This window comes from Monopterus albus, unplaced genomic scaffold (assembly GCF_001952655.1).
Source record: "Monopterus albus unplaced genomic scaffold, M_albus_1.0 scaffold28.1, whole genome shotgun sequence".
In the NCBI taxonomy this organism is placed as follows: Eukaryota; Metazoa; Chordata; class Actinopteri; order Synbranchiformes; family Synbranchidae; genus Monopterus; species Monopterus albus.
The window spans coordinates 785,955-797,892 of NW_018127908.1; the positions used below are offsets into that span (position 1 = coordinate 785,955).

At 40.9% G+C, this 11,938-nt stretch overlaps 2 protein-coding genes across 2 annotated transcripts; one reads left to right on the plus strand and one right to left on the minus strand.

Moving 5' to 3' along the window:
* The first annotated feature begins 54 nt into the window (after positions 1-54).
* LOC109957768 (ras-related protein Rap-2b-like) lies at positions 55-3,300 on the plus strand. The gene has a single exon (XM_020595908.1). It carries the CDS (start codon positions 1,209-1,211, stop codon positions 1,755-1,757), a length of 549 nt encoding a protein of 182 aa, XP_020451564.1. The 5' UTR covers positions 55-1,208; the 3' UTR covers positions 1,758-3,300.
* A 3,519-nt stretch (positions 3,301-6,819) lies between these two features.
* Positions 6,820-7,736, minus strand: LOC109957616 (complement C1q-like protein 4). The gene is made up of 3 exons (XM_020595610.1): positions 7,520-7,736; positions 7,249-7,374; positions 6,820-7,147 (listed from the first exon to the last, which is right to left on the minus strand). The coding sequence occupies exons 1-3, from the start codon at positions 7,701-7,703 to the stop codon at positions 6,867-6,869; spliced, it is 591 nt and encodes a 196-aa protein (XP_020451266.1). The 5' UTR covers positions 7,704-7,736; the 3' UTR covers positions 6,820-6,866.
* Between the last annotated feature and the right edge of the window lie 4,202 nt (positions 7,737-11,938).

An 11,938-nucleotide genomic window follows, 5' to 3' on the forward strand; every position in this document is an offset into this window, starting at 1 on the left:
GCTACATGCACAAGTAATAATCAGCTATATAATACTCACATGGAACACTGCATGACAAGTGCTACTTCTGATACTTTTAGTATATAACGTTTACTGGTAACAGTATTGCTAATAGTGCTAGTATTGCTACTTTTGCGCAAGTACAGGATCTGAACACTTCTCCACATGGACAGATTATGAGGCACATACAGGTACAAGGTCTCCCCAACCTCTTACACAGAAGCAAAACACCAAGACTGACACAGACTTGTTTTGATCCTTTTTAAGTTTTTTTTTTTTTTTTTACTTTTTTGAATTTCTTCTTTTCTTCTTCCATGTCATTATAGTCATTTTTTGTCTCTTTGCGGTCACTTTGCATCTCCTTGCAGTTGTTTAGCTTCTTTTGGTGGACGTTTTGTGCCTCTTTTATGACATTTTACATCTTTATAGTCATTTTGGCATCTCCTTGCAGTCCCTTGCTGTCACTTGGCAGATGTTTTGTGCATCTGTCTTTTTCTTAGATATTTTAAGAGCCAGATCCAGGGGCCTTCTGACCCATGGTTCCCTGGGCGTGTGCCCAGTTGGCCTCTTCAGTAATGCCTCTGTGCTTTTCTACTGGTCCATGTGTGAAGACAAGTAAACTGAAAGTCGGTGTACTGTAAGTTGGTTAATGAATGACCTCATTAGCATTGTCATGTACAAATACAGGGATAGTGGATAGCTCAAGAGCTTCTTGCTGATAGCAATGACCTGAGGATTTCTGTGTGAGGGCAGAGGTCATGCACAGCAGACCGCAGACATGGACACAGTATCTCCACAGTGTGTGGACAGTCATCTGCTGGCTGTGGTTGAGGTTTGAGGCGACTGCTCCTTTAAGAAAACGGAACTGAACCTCGGCTTTGACGCGCTGAGGATGTGGGCAGGAAACGCCATGCAAGAGGGGAGAAGCGATCACGCTTCCCAGCAGCGTTGCACAATATAGTGCGATCAAAATGTGCTTTAATTCACCACGCTAATGTCCGGGAGCGGCCATTCTCCTCGGATCTGTGCTCCGCGGCCCTTACGCAGCAGGCTAGGAGGATTTGTCGGTGTGGGATTAGACTCCTATCCGAGCGAGAGGGCACCCTTCCCAGCCTGCTCCGTTTGAAAACATCGGGGCTGGTCAGCGGGTGGGAGAGAGGAGGCTTCGTCGCCGAGAAAGGAGGTGTCTGCCTTTTCCCCCTCCAGCCATGAGGGAGTACAAAGTGGTTGTTTTGGGCTCGGGCGGAGTCGGCAAATCCGCGCTGACGGTCCAGTTCGTGACGGGCTCCTTCATTGAGAAGTACGACCCCACGATAGAGGATTTCTACAGGAAGGAGATCGAGGTGGACTCGTCCCCGTCGGTGCTGGAAATCCTGGACACGGCGGGCACCGAGCAGTTCGCCTCCATGCGAGACCTGTACATCAAGAACGGGCAGGGCTTTATTTTGGTTTACAGCCTGGTCAACCAGCAGAGCTTCCAGGACATCAAGCCGATGAGAGACCAGATCATCCGGGTGAAGAGGTACGAGAGGGTACCCATGATCCTGGTGGGGAACAAGGTGGACCTGGAGGGGGAGAGAGAGGTGTCTTCCGGGGAAGGCAAGGCGCTGGCCCAGGACTGGAGCTGCCCGTTTATGGAAACTTCAGCCAAAAATAAAGGATCAGTCGACGAACTGTTTGCAGAAATAGTCAGACAGATGAACTATTCAGCTGTTCCCAGTGGAGGCGACCAGTGCTGTTCATGTGTCCTGCTCTAAAACAACATAAAGAAACAGTGCATCTGGGCTAAATATGAGCTTTTAACTTGTCCTGCAGGCTTTTTTTGTGCAAAAGTATTCTCTTTGCTCACACTGTTGTCTTATTGTTGCGCACAAACACGAATCGACCACGACAACAATCGATAATGTATAATAGTCTGGAAAAGTGTTTACATGACAAGTACTTGAATGTTTTCGGGATTTTTTAATAGCTTTGTATATGACACTTCTCTGAAAATGTGCCTCAGTGGGAATGTCTTATTGTGAAACCTAAGAGACACGTGTTTTCTAGTTGCATTTTTGTGGTTTTATTTGTTGAGTTGTACTGTTACATCTTATGGGCTGGGTCCATTTGTCTTGGAGATTGGGGTGGGGTGGTGGGGCTTACCATGCCAGATCTCCAGGCAGTGATTGGATTGGTCACTTTTGGGGCCTTTTTTGGCCTGAAAGTATTTCAGATCTCTCAGAAATCTATCAGTCACCACTCAAGCCTTGCACCGGTTACTCAGATCCAATCTCAGTGTGACTCCCCAAGAGGTCAAGTGTGATCCAAGAGGCACAGACCCACCCACTAAGATGCTGTATTTGACGCTGTGGACTGTGGTGGAGTTGTATTACGCCTACATATTTTAGTTTTCCCCCCTTTTCTGGTCTGGTGAAAATGGATTTATCACAGAACTTGCACTTAGCTGACGGTGTCCCTCCTCAATGTGCACAAACAAGGACCTTAGTGCATTGCTGTCGCTGCATGGGGAACGCCATGACCCCATGTCAAGTGCCTTCCTAAGAAAACTCCTGTGACTGTGCCAACTGATGAGCCCTACTTCCTCTGCAGTGTGTCTTGATGGCAATCAGAACTTTTTAGCTGTTTTCAGTGTGCGCTCTAGTTTCATTTGGTGTCAAAGTCAAAAGCGCCTGTTCGTGTTTTACTGTAAGGAAGCCAAGCTTGTGACAGACCTGCTGTTTCAGGGTCAGGTTCCAGCTGCTTCTCAAGGTACTAGTCCAATAAGAACAACAGAGTAACTTTAACCTATACTGGGATTTTGTTTCTGTGAATGGCAAGCCATCTCTGTCTGTATTATCTAGATTTTTTTTTTCTTTTCTAAAATGTGACATTTTTGACTTACTATAACTGTAATTCTCCTTTTGGACAAATCTTCTGCCCTCCACTTGTCTGTTTGAAAGACTTGTAATACAGAATGCATTTTACCTAACACTGCGTGCTGTGATTGACTGCTGGTGACGTCAAAGTGTTTTACTTTAGGGGCACTTACTGTGAGCAGCGTGTGTGCTGAAACAATTAGAAATGTTATCATATAGTAATATAAAGCAAAAGTCCAAACTTTTTCTGGTTCCAGCTTCACCAATGTGAGGAGTTGCTGTTTCACTCTTTTATATATTATAAATGGAATATCTTTGGATTTTGAACAGTTGGTCGGTCGACAACAAATTTAAATATGTCGCTCTGGGAACTTGTGATGCATATTTTTCAGTATGTTTGGTTATCTTACAGATGAATCAATTGATTAAAAAAACACTGAAAATAATAAGTTGCAAGCCTGATCACAGAACTCTTGCATTTCTTTGACAGGTTGTAGTATTTCTTGGTATATCATGGTAATAGATGAGGTACTAGATGCTATATTTGGCATTTGTTGTAGGTGTTAAACCTCTACAGTTCATATGAGGATGCCTTCCGCACCTAGTCAGTATCATGGCCATTGTGGCCGAGTTGAATCAAACACTTCAGTCCAGTTGTTTGTATAGTGGGTAGGGTTTCCACTGAGTGTGTTTAGCTGGGGAGAGCTGTTTCCCCTCTTCCCTGCGCATGTTTTCAAGGCTCCAGAGTGAAGGACAGAGAGGGCTTTTTGTGTCTGCAGCCAAGTTCAGTCAGCCACACATACTGTAGACTGGTGCTTGGTAAGCATTCCTCAGATTGGTGAGCGAGCTGCTGCTTCCTCATGTGTCCACAGAGATTCAAGGTCGGATTACCAAATTCAATCTAAGGACATGCTCACGCTATTCAGGTTTTGTGTTAATGAAAAGGCTGATTCAATGGGCCTCGCAATGCCTGATTTGTTTTCCTAATGAGTAGCGGCAGCTAACAGTGCACAGTGAGGCACTTTGCAGTAATCCACAACTCTTTCTTTGGATTGGAGTAGTGTTTTACCTTTAAAGTGAATGAACGTTTCTCATGCACACAGATCAGCAGCAGGTGAACATACAGTATAAGTGTCCACAAAGTAACATGCAGTTAAGTCACATGTTAACTTCATACTGACTTTCACTAGTTGGTGTCAGACAGTGGCTAATAATTAAGATTAGTCATATTTTTTATGTAAAACAAATCAGATTTATCCTGTGAACCACTGGAAAGTGACCTAAACTACATAACTCTTTATAAAGCAGTTAAAACTAACTCACCTTAACTAGGTACAACAGAAAAATGCTATTTACACACTGAACAGTGAACAGTCTAAAAAGAGAAGATCCAAACTACTATCATTTACTCCCTATCAGTGGAAAGTATATTTTATGATGTACTGTACTTATGTACAGTTTTAAGTATTTACATTTTATGCTACTTTGTATTTCCAGTACAGCTGGGGTAGCTAGTTACTTTTGGAATTAAGATTAGTCATATTTTTTATGTAAAACAAATCAGATTTATCCTGTGAACCACTGGAAAGTGACCTAAACTACATAACTCTTTATAAAGCAGTTAAAACTAACTCACCTTAACTAGGTACAACAGAAAAATGCTATTTACACACTGAACAGTGAACAGTCTAAAAAGAGAAGATCCAGACGAAGCCATGTTGCCTGCAGCGCTGGAATTAAAAAAAAACTGGTTTGTAGATGTATCTCACAGTGATTTATACGACCTGGGGGGGTGGTCAACAGAAGGACGCTGCAACGGACACTTGACTCACTTGGTGGCACCAAGAGTAGTCATGTCAGTTTGGTATGTCAAGATTAGGTAATGTACATTTTATAGGAAGAGATTTTACACATGCAGCTTTAATAACAATGTAGAAATAGGTAGAATATGTCTAGGTCATGTTCTCTGATGGCATTACTTCTTTAACTATCTGCAAATTATAGAAATCTAATATTACAAATACACTTTTAGTACTGTGCTAGTACAGTACGTCTCAGAGATTGGCCTAAAATCTGACTCCATGCTTTCTGCATTATTACATAAACCCTTATGCTTATTGTGAATTTCACAAGCTGCTTGGCATTATACGTGTAACATGTAAGCTAAAGCAATTTGACACTCTGCTCAGTGATGCTTTGGACTTTTTCAGTGTGTGGTGGAAAGGAAGTGGTGGATCACAGGGCACTTCCTGTGTTGCGGTAACTTCACCTCAGCTCTATGAAATGTTGAAATAGATTTAACTGTGTAGAAGTGCAGTTTGCACTGTCACAGCCTGTCCTTGTATGGGTGCTCATGACACTGGGCATGATCCAGTCCTGTAATGCGCTGACAAGTGTGATCTGTATTCTTCTCAACCTCAGACCAATAGCACTTCAGAAAATACTATCAAGCAAGAATGAAGCATCTGATAGAAAGTGAGGACAAAGGACAGAGTGGGAAAAGGATGAATAGATTTCATTTGTACGGGCATGTGGTGGCTTCATGGGTCAGAGTAAAGAAGCTTGCACCTGATTTACAGTAGCTGCCCCAGATGGTTACCATATCTATGAGTTATTTCAACAGACAACCTGGGAGAGAAATGCTAACATTTGAAGAAATCATTTCATTTCCCTCAAAACATTGCCACTTTCCAAACAAGGCAGACACTTCTACATAAAGCACTTTCTCTATGAACTTCTTAGTGTAACACATTAAAAGATTTTCTGCTTTTATTGTTGTCAAAACACTGAACCATATGAGCTATGAGAACCAGTGAGACCGCTGAAACACACACACTCAGCCTGACGCCAGCGAGAGTGGGTTTTCCATGTGAGAACATGTGGAATCAAGAAAGGCTCTTTCATTTAAATGCTGTATATAGCTAAAGCTCGACTAGAGTTTTGCAATAATAGCATGTGTAAATATAGAGGAAAGAGGATGTAGCTGTGCGGAGACAACACTTTGGCTGCTTTGCTGTGTTGGTAAATGAAGGTCAGGCACAGTCATCTGCTTACATCTAACTACCCTGTCACTGTGTCAACTATCTGCTTACCTCTAACTACCCTGTCACTGTGTCAACTAAAAGGCAGTGGTTTAACACTGAGCAAAATACTCTTCCACACCATCTTTAAGAAGTTAGGTTTGAAGATAGGACTTTTGTCTGTGCTTTAAAACAATACCTGAGAGTGTCAGGCTACATGTCTCCAGTCTTTGCACTAAACCAGTAAACACTATGTACAAACAAGATGATATGAGTTTCTTGGCCTTGGCACAAAGATGAGTAAGTGTATTTCTCAAACCATCGTTCCCCCACAGCAGCGCAGTCTTTTCAGTTATTTGCTGAACATGAAATTGACAGAAATCACATTTTTGTAGTTATGTTTGAAAATGAGCCCTTAAAACTGACAACTCTGTCAAAAATCATTTTCAGCATACTAAAGTAGTAGTGTGTACTACCTTGTTATGACTAGAGTTTATTTGATTTGAGTCTCTGCTTTTTATCATTACATTACTACCACAAATCATACTGAAAACTGTCTTTACTGAAAACCTTGTTTGTATGTTAAGTGAACTTAAACAGTAAAAAAATGTAAACTGGGGTTTTCCATTTCAATCACACCTACACTACCTGTCAAAGGTTTGGATCCACTTTCCCATTTAATTCAATGGCAAAGTGGGTCCCGACTTTTGACTGGTAGTGAATTTGATGGTCCAGGTTGAATGAAATGATAAGGAAATGACATTTTGCATTTTTATTGTTACAGCAATTAAACTGTCACAAAAATGACATTATGGGTTGTTGTGCCCTGAAAATTGTATATCATATCTGACTGATTATTTGATTTGAGTCTTCATTTTTAACATAACGTACCCCCACCAAGAACAATAATATACTGAGCCCTGAGGCTGAAAACTATCCATACTTACAATACAGTTTGTCTTTTTTGCAGATAAGAACTTTATTTTTCTTACAGAGGGAACAACAAATAGCCAATGAAGGTACTGTGGTTATTATCATTATCAACAATCCAGGTGCCTGCCCGAAGCCACATGCACACTTGATCTCCCACTTCAAGCTGTAGAGTCATGCCATTGGTTGCGGTCTCGTGGCGATTTCCAGCTGGGTGGTTGTACACAGTGACCATCTGCACTGCGTTTTTCATCAGTCGCAGTCCCATTGGTTTAGATGAGAAATTATGGCCAGAGAAGCTGAAGTAGTAGACTCCTTTGACTGGAGCAGTGAAAATACCTGGGGAGGATCCACAGAGAGTGTTACATCAGTAGCTGTTGTACTTTCCACCTGAACCCATTTACAGTATCCACACATCATTACAATAAGATTACATGTACCTGTTGCGGGGTTGTATGCACCCGTGTTTGCGTAGACATTCTTGTAGGTCAGTGTGATGTCAGTGTTGAATGGTCCAGTAGTTCCACCAAGAGACCCAAGAGACGCTCCAAAAGCCACCCGCTGACCTTGAGAGATTATATGAAAACAGGGGATGCTGTAATACAGTATGTGCTCTGTTTAAAACCAACTGAATGAAAATGATACCAACAAACAAATACAATAATAAATAACCAATCCAATAACCTCATTTACTTTACAGTACGATCTTACCTTGGACTTCTTTCTTCATATCCTCTAACTGTTTCTCAGTCTTTTCCAGTCTGATCTCCATTTTTCTTAAGGCGAGAAAGAGTTGGAGGTTAAACTGGGTGTCTGTTGTGTCACAAGCACAGGTACACAGCGATGCAGTCACTGGAGTTTTTGAATCTTGATCCGGCTGCTGCACTTCAGCCATACATAAGTAGAAGAGGGACAGACCCAGCACAGCCACCAAGGTCTTCATCTTCAGTCACTGTTTGTCTGTATCAGCTCTCCCCACTATGCTTTATATACCACACAACGAACAGGAAACCATTGAATTTACCAGAAAATTTGTTTCCTTGTCTCTGACAGACCAGGAAAAACAAAGTCTTATCAGAAATCTGATAAGCTGGGCAAAGGTTTCTTTGTTTATAATGTCTTGGTCAGCAAATCTGCTGATACATATTTACTTTCACTTAAAAGTTTTTTTTAATTTTAATGTAAAAGACAAGGATGACTGGATATTTCTACATTTATAAAATTCTAATCCCTCTTCAGTGTGCAATTATTGAACAATTTGCAAAGCAAAGGCAACTTAGAGGTCTGTGCTGATTTGATTGAGTGTGATATCGCGTACCTCTACAGTTTTATATTATCCTGGAAAAATCCTGTTTTGGTTTATAACCTCTTTTCCAAGGAAGATAACAATTAAGTGACTTTCTAGTATCTAAAGCACGATCCATTTAGTATTCCTATGAGCAGTTTATTATGCAGCAAAGCCACATACATCAAGTTGCTGCAGTAAACACATCACCTGTGTACCACCAAATATCTATCCATCCATTTTCTTCCACCAGATATCCCACTCTGTAATGCTTTGTAACAGTCAGCGAGGCTGTACTTAGTTACTGCAGCAATTTGAGCCACATACTGATGTTCAACGTGTAAACAGTTTAACATCTTATCTCCTTTTATCAGTCTGCTAAGGGCTGGTAATTACAGATGAGGTTGGTGGATGCGTCATTAGTTTTGGAGCGATTTGATCAGAAACCAAAATATATCAGACAAATGAAAGTTTCAGAGCGATGATAGCACTAGATGAATAGAATATATTTACCTTTAAAGATGAACTGTCTGAGCAATATTTTTGACAGCTGTGTGTTTTCTCAAAGTCTGACAGCCAAGAGTCTTGTGTTATGTTTACACTCTCTTTTGACCAGCACATCATAGACACCAGAATTCCTGTATATTGTTCGTATTCACTTTTAAAGTATTTTGTTACTCATCCCTTATCTACCAAAGAATGATTGTCTAATTTGTTCAATTTGATTGTTTAATTTTTATATGTATGCTTTTTTTAAAGAAATAATTTCTTGTCCTCACTGCATGGGGCAGCAGAAAACCTGCTGGAGAACAGTTCTTACACTGATTTAGGCCCACGACTGGTCAGAATTTTCATTCCACTGCGGTTTTGTTTATTTATTTAACTAAAAAGAAAGAAAAACAATATATAAATGCATAATATGCAAAATATAGTACAGTACATGTTTACTGCAGACAAACACTAAAAAGTGTTGCATACTGAATCTTCAGACTAAATGAAGGAACTGATTCTTGGAGCTGTGCTGTCCCGCTGGTTGCAGGAGTAAGGCTGTGTACAAGTGTGGATGAGTCACTGGAGGGAACAGTGAAGAAAAGACCTCACATATCCAGGGACTGAAATAGACTAAATGTTCTGTGTCTGCCTCTCACGCTGCTCAGTGAGTGGGAGGACGCAGCAGACACACAGAGGTGCTCTCAGCTCCCACACATTCATCCAACATCTCATCTCCATTTTCAGCCTATATACTCGTACACAGAGGTATGTGAATGAGTGATGTTGCAGCTATAAGTTCAATGGTGTGTGTGTGTGTGTGTGTCTGTGTGTGTAAGCATCCCCTTACATCTTCACAATTGTTTCAGAAAGGCTGCAAAGGATTTTCTGGCTCTAACGGATATAAAATGTACGAATGTAGCTCAAAGCAGACTTTGGGCTCTTCAAGCTTGATACGAGGATGTAAACTCTAACATCTGGCTGCTGTTACCTCTCTATCCACAAGAGGGTAGGCAGCTACAGCTGAGAAAAAGAACAGGTGACCTGAGGCCCTGTTTATAGCAATACATTCAAATTCAGGATGATTTGATGAATCGTTTTAGGACTTTTGAGGATTTTTGAATAAATTTACAGCAGACAACAAATAGTCCTCAGTGTGCAAGTTGCAAAGCTGTGTGTTTTAACAAAAACCTAGTTTTGAGGCAGGACTCAAACAAATACCAAACACTGTTGCATGTTTACTGTCAAAATTAAAAGTTTGCTAACATAATTGTGTATGTAATAAAGAAGGCTTTGCAGTATGATGAACCTTTTATTTTGTCACCCCTGGTATCCAAATTGACAGCTGCCTGCTGAATCAACTTCTACAGCTGTCTAATAATGGCACCCTTCATACTTCACAGTGCCAGTGAGACTTTTCTGTGCTCATTTGCTCTAAGCTGTCAGTGTCACAATAGGCATCTACTGGGTCTTTTCAGACGGTCTGTAATTTTTCTGTCACAGTTTCTAGCAACTTCCTGTCTCATGCTTTTATTTTGATTCTCTCCTGCTGTCTCATCTGTCCCAGCTTCACAACTCCCACTATCAGCCCAGATGGTATACACCTGTTTTTCCAGTTGAGCTCCTTCACCTAGCCCTTTTTTTTAATCAGCTCACACTACTGAGTGTTTTTAGTTTTTTTTTTGGCAGAGCGTTTTGTCTTCCATACCCTTCATTTCAGTTCTAGTCCTCTCATCCACTGTGGTTTTTGTCTCCCATGCTGTCATGTCCAGACCAGTTAACTATTTCCAGAGAAAATAGCACAAATTTACATGGGGTTTCAAGTTGGATGCAAGTACTTATTATATGACCACAAAAGTAGCTGGGGTGTAAAGAGGGAACATGCTGTAATTGGAGACAGTTGAGAAAGAGGTAGGAAGTAAAATGCTTCCACAGTGAAAAGAAGAATGCCTGGTCAGGTGATGGATTAAAGTAATTACTAGGCACAGCTATATTCTTTAGAGCCTCTTTCAATGAATATAGAGTGCAGTTACTGGGATTATTTTTAAGAGGCCATGCTAAACCCCTTTAAAGATGATCAAAATTTAAAGAAAATGCATTCAGAGCTTGTCTCATCCTCCTCCCTGAAATGAGGTACCCTGCATCCTCTTCCTCCTCCTCTGTCTTTGGTTGTCCATTCCAGGGTCTCTATCAAACTGAGTTTTCTGCTCAAAAGCCTGGGACCTTATTAGCTGTGTTGCTTGCTTGAGGACTTTTATAGATGGGACAAATCTGTTTGCCAGGTCTGAGGACAGCAACTGGAAACGTTGCATCTGCCTCGTCCCTCTTTCCCAGAAAGCACTGGCAAGTTATCCGACACATGTATCAGTAGTTTGGCTATGAATATGTTTGTAAGTAGATGTAAATCCAGTTGTTTTTCATAGACAAGTACTGGAGGTACAATGCAGAATTTGAGTGAATGATTTTTCAGTGAAAAGGGCCTTTTTTCCCTTTTAGATGTGTGATAAGTGTGGGAGGGTGTCTCTGTACAGTACTCAGTCTAGTGGCATCATGGCATAGATTCCACAAGTCTCTGCAGACGGATGAACACTCCACATTTGGTGTTTTCATGAGGATTACTGGACCAAAACATCCTATAGGTGCTGAAATCTGGTGACAATCTCTTCACTAATGTATTTAATTTTCTTTTAACTCGACATCCACCTGTGTGCACAGTGGTTTATTTTTCTAAGCTATTCAATTGTATCACCACTGAAATGCACATCAGTACACAGTATAGGGCTTGACTGAGGTGCATTTAAGTAATGTGCTTTAACTTGCAAGGCAAGAAAGAGTTTCATGGAAGCACAACATGATGATTATAAGAAGTTAACTAATTATTAAGAAAATGAAAACTAAGAAGATGATTACAAAACTTGACTTAACCTAACATAACTGATGCTACGGCTACTTGGTGGCGCAGAAGAACTGTGAACACATTGGCATCTGGAGTTGTGTTTCTGTCCACTGGATGGATCGTACGTCAGGCCAATATTCACTGTTGTTCTAGCTTTGTTTAGCTTCACCAGCTCCTGAGAATCACTGAGGTTTTCATCTCTCTTGTCTCTTCATCATTATCAGCTCATTAGCTATTTGCTTGTTCAGCAAAGCTATACAGTATCTCCCCCCAGTGAGGAAATGCTCTTGCATTTACTGTAAAATACAGTAAAAGCCTGTTCTTTCATGGGCTGGTGTTTGCTTACTTTTTTTTCTTGTCAGCTTGGTCTATATATTTCTTCACTCATCATCCCCTACAAAAATAATATAGAAATGATATTTTGGTTGTTAAAATTGAGCAAAAACAAGCTAAAGCCAAA

Bases quoted from the DNA above. Each gene is read 5' to 3' on its own strand.
- LOC109957768 (XM_020595908.1), top strand. From the start codon at position 1,209: ATGAGGGAGTACAAAGTGGTTGTTTTGGGCTCGGGCGGAGTCGGCAAA.
- LOC109957616 (XM_020595610.1), bottom strand. From the start codon at position 7,703: ATGGCTGAAGTGCAGCAGCCGGATCAAGATTCAAAAACTCCAGTGACT. The intron at 7,375-7,519 runs GTAAGATCGTAC...TAATCTCTCAAG, and splicing joins TATGAAGAAAGAAGTCCAAG to GTCAGCGGGTGGCTTTTGGA. The intron at 7,148-7,248 runs GTACATGTAATC...GATCCTCCCCAG, and splicing joins TGCATACAACCCCGCAACAG to GTATTTTCACTGCTCCAGTC.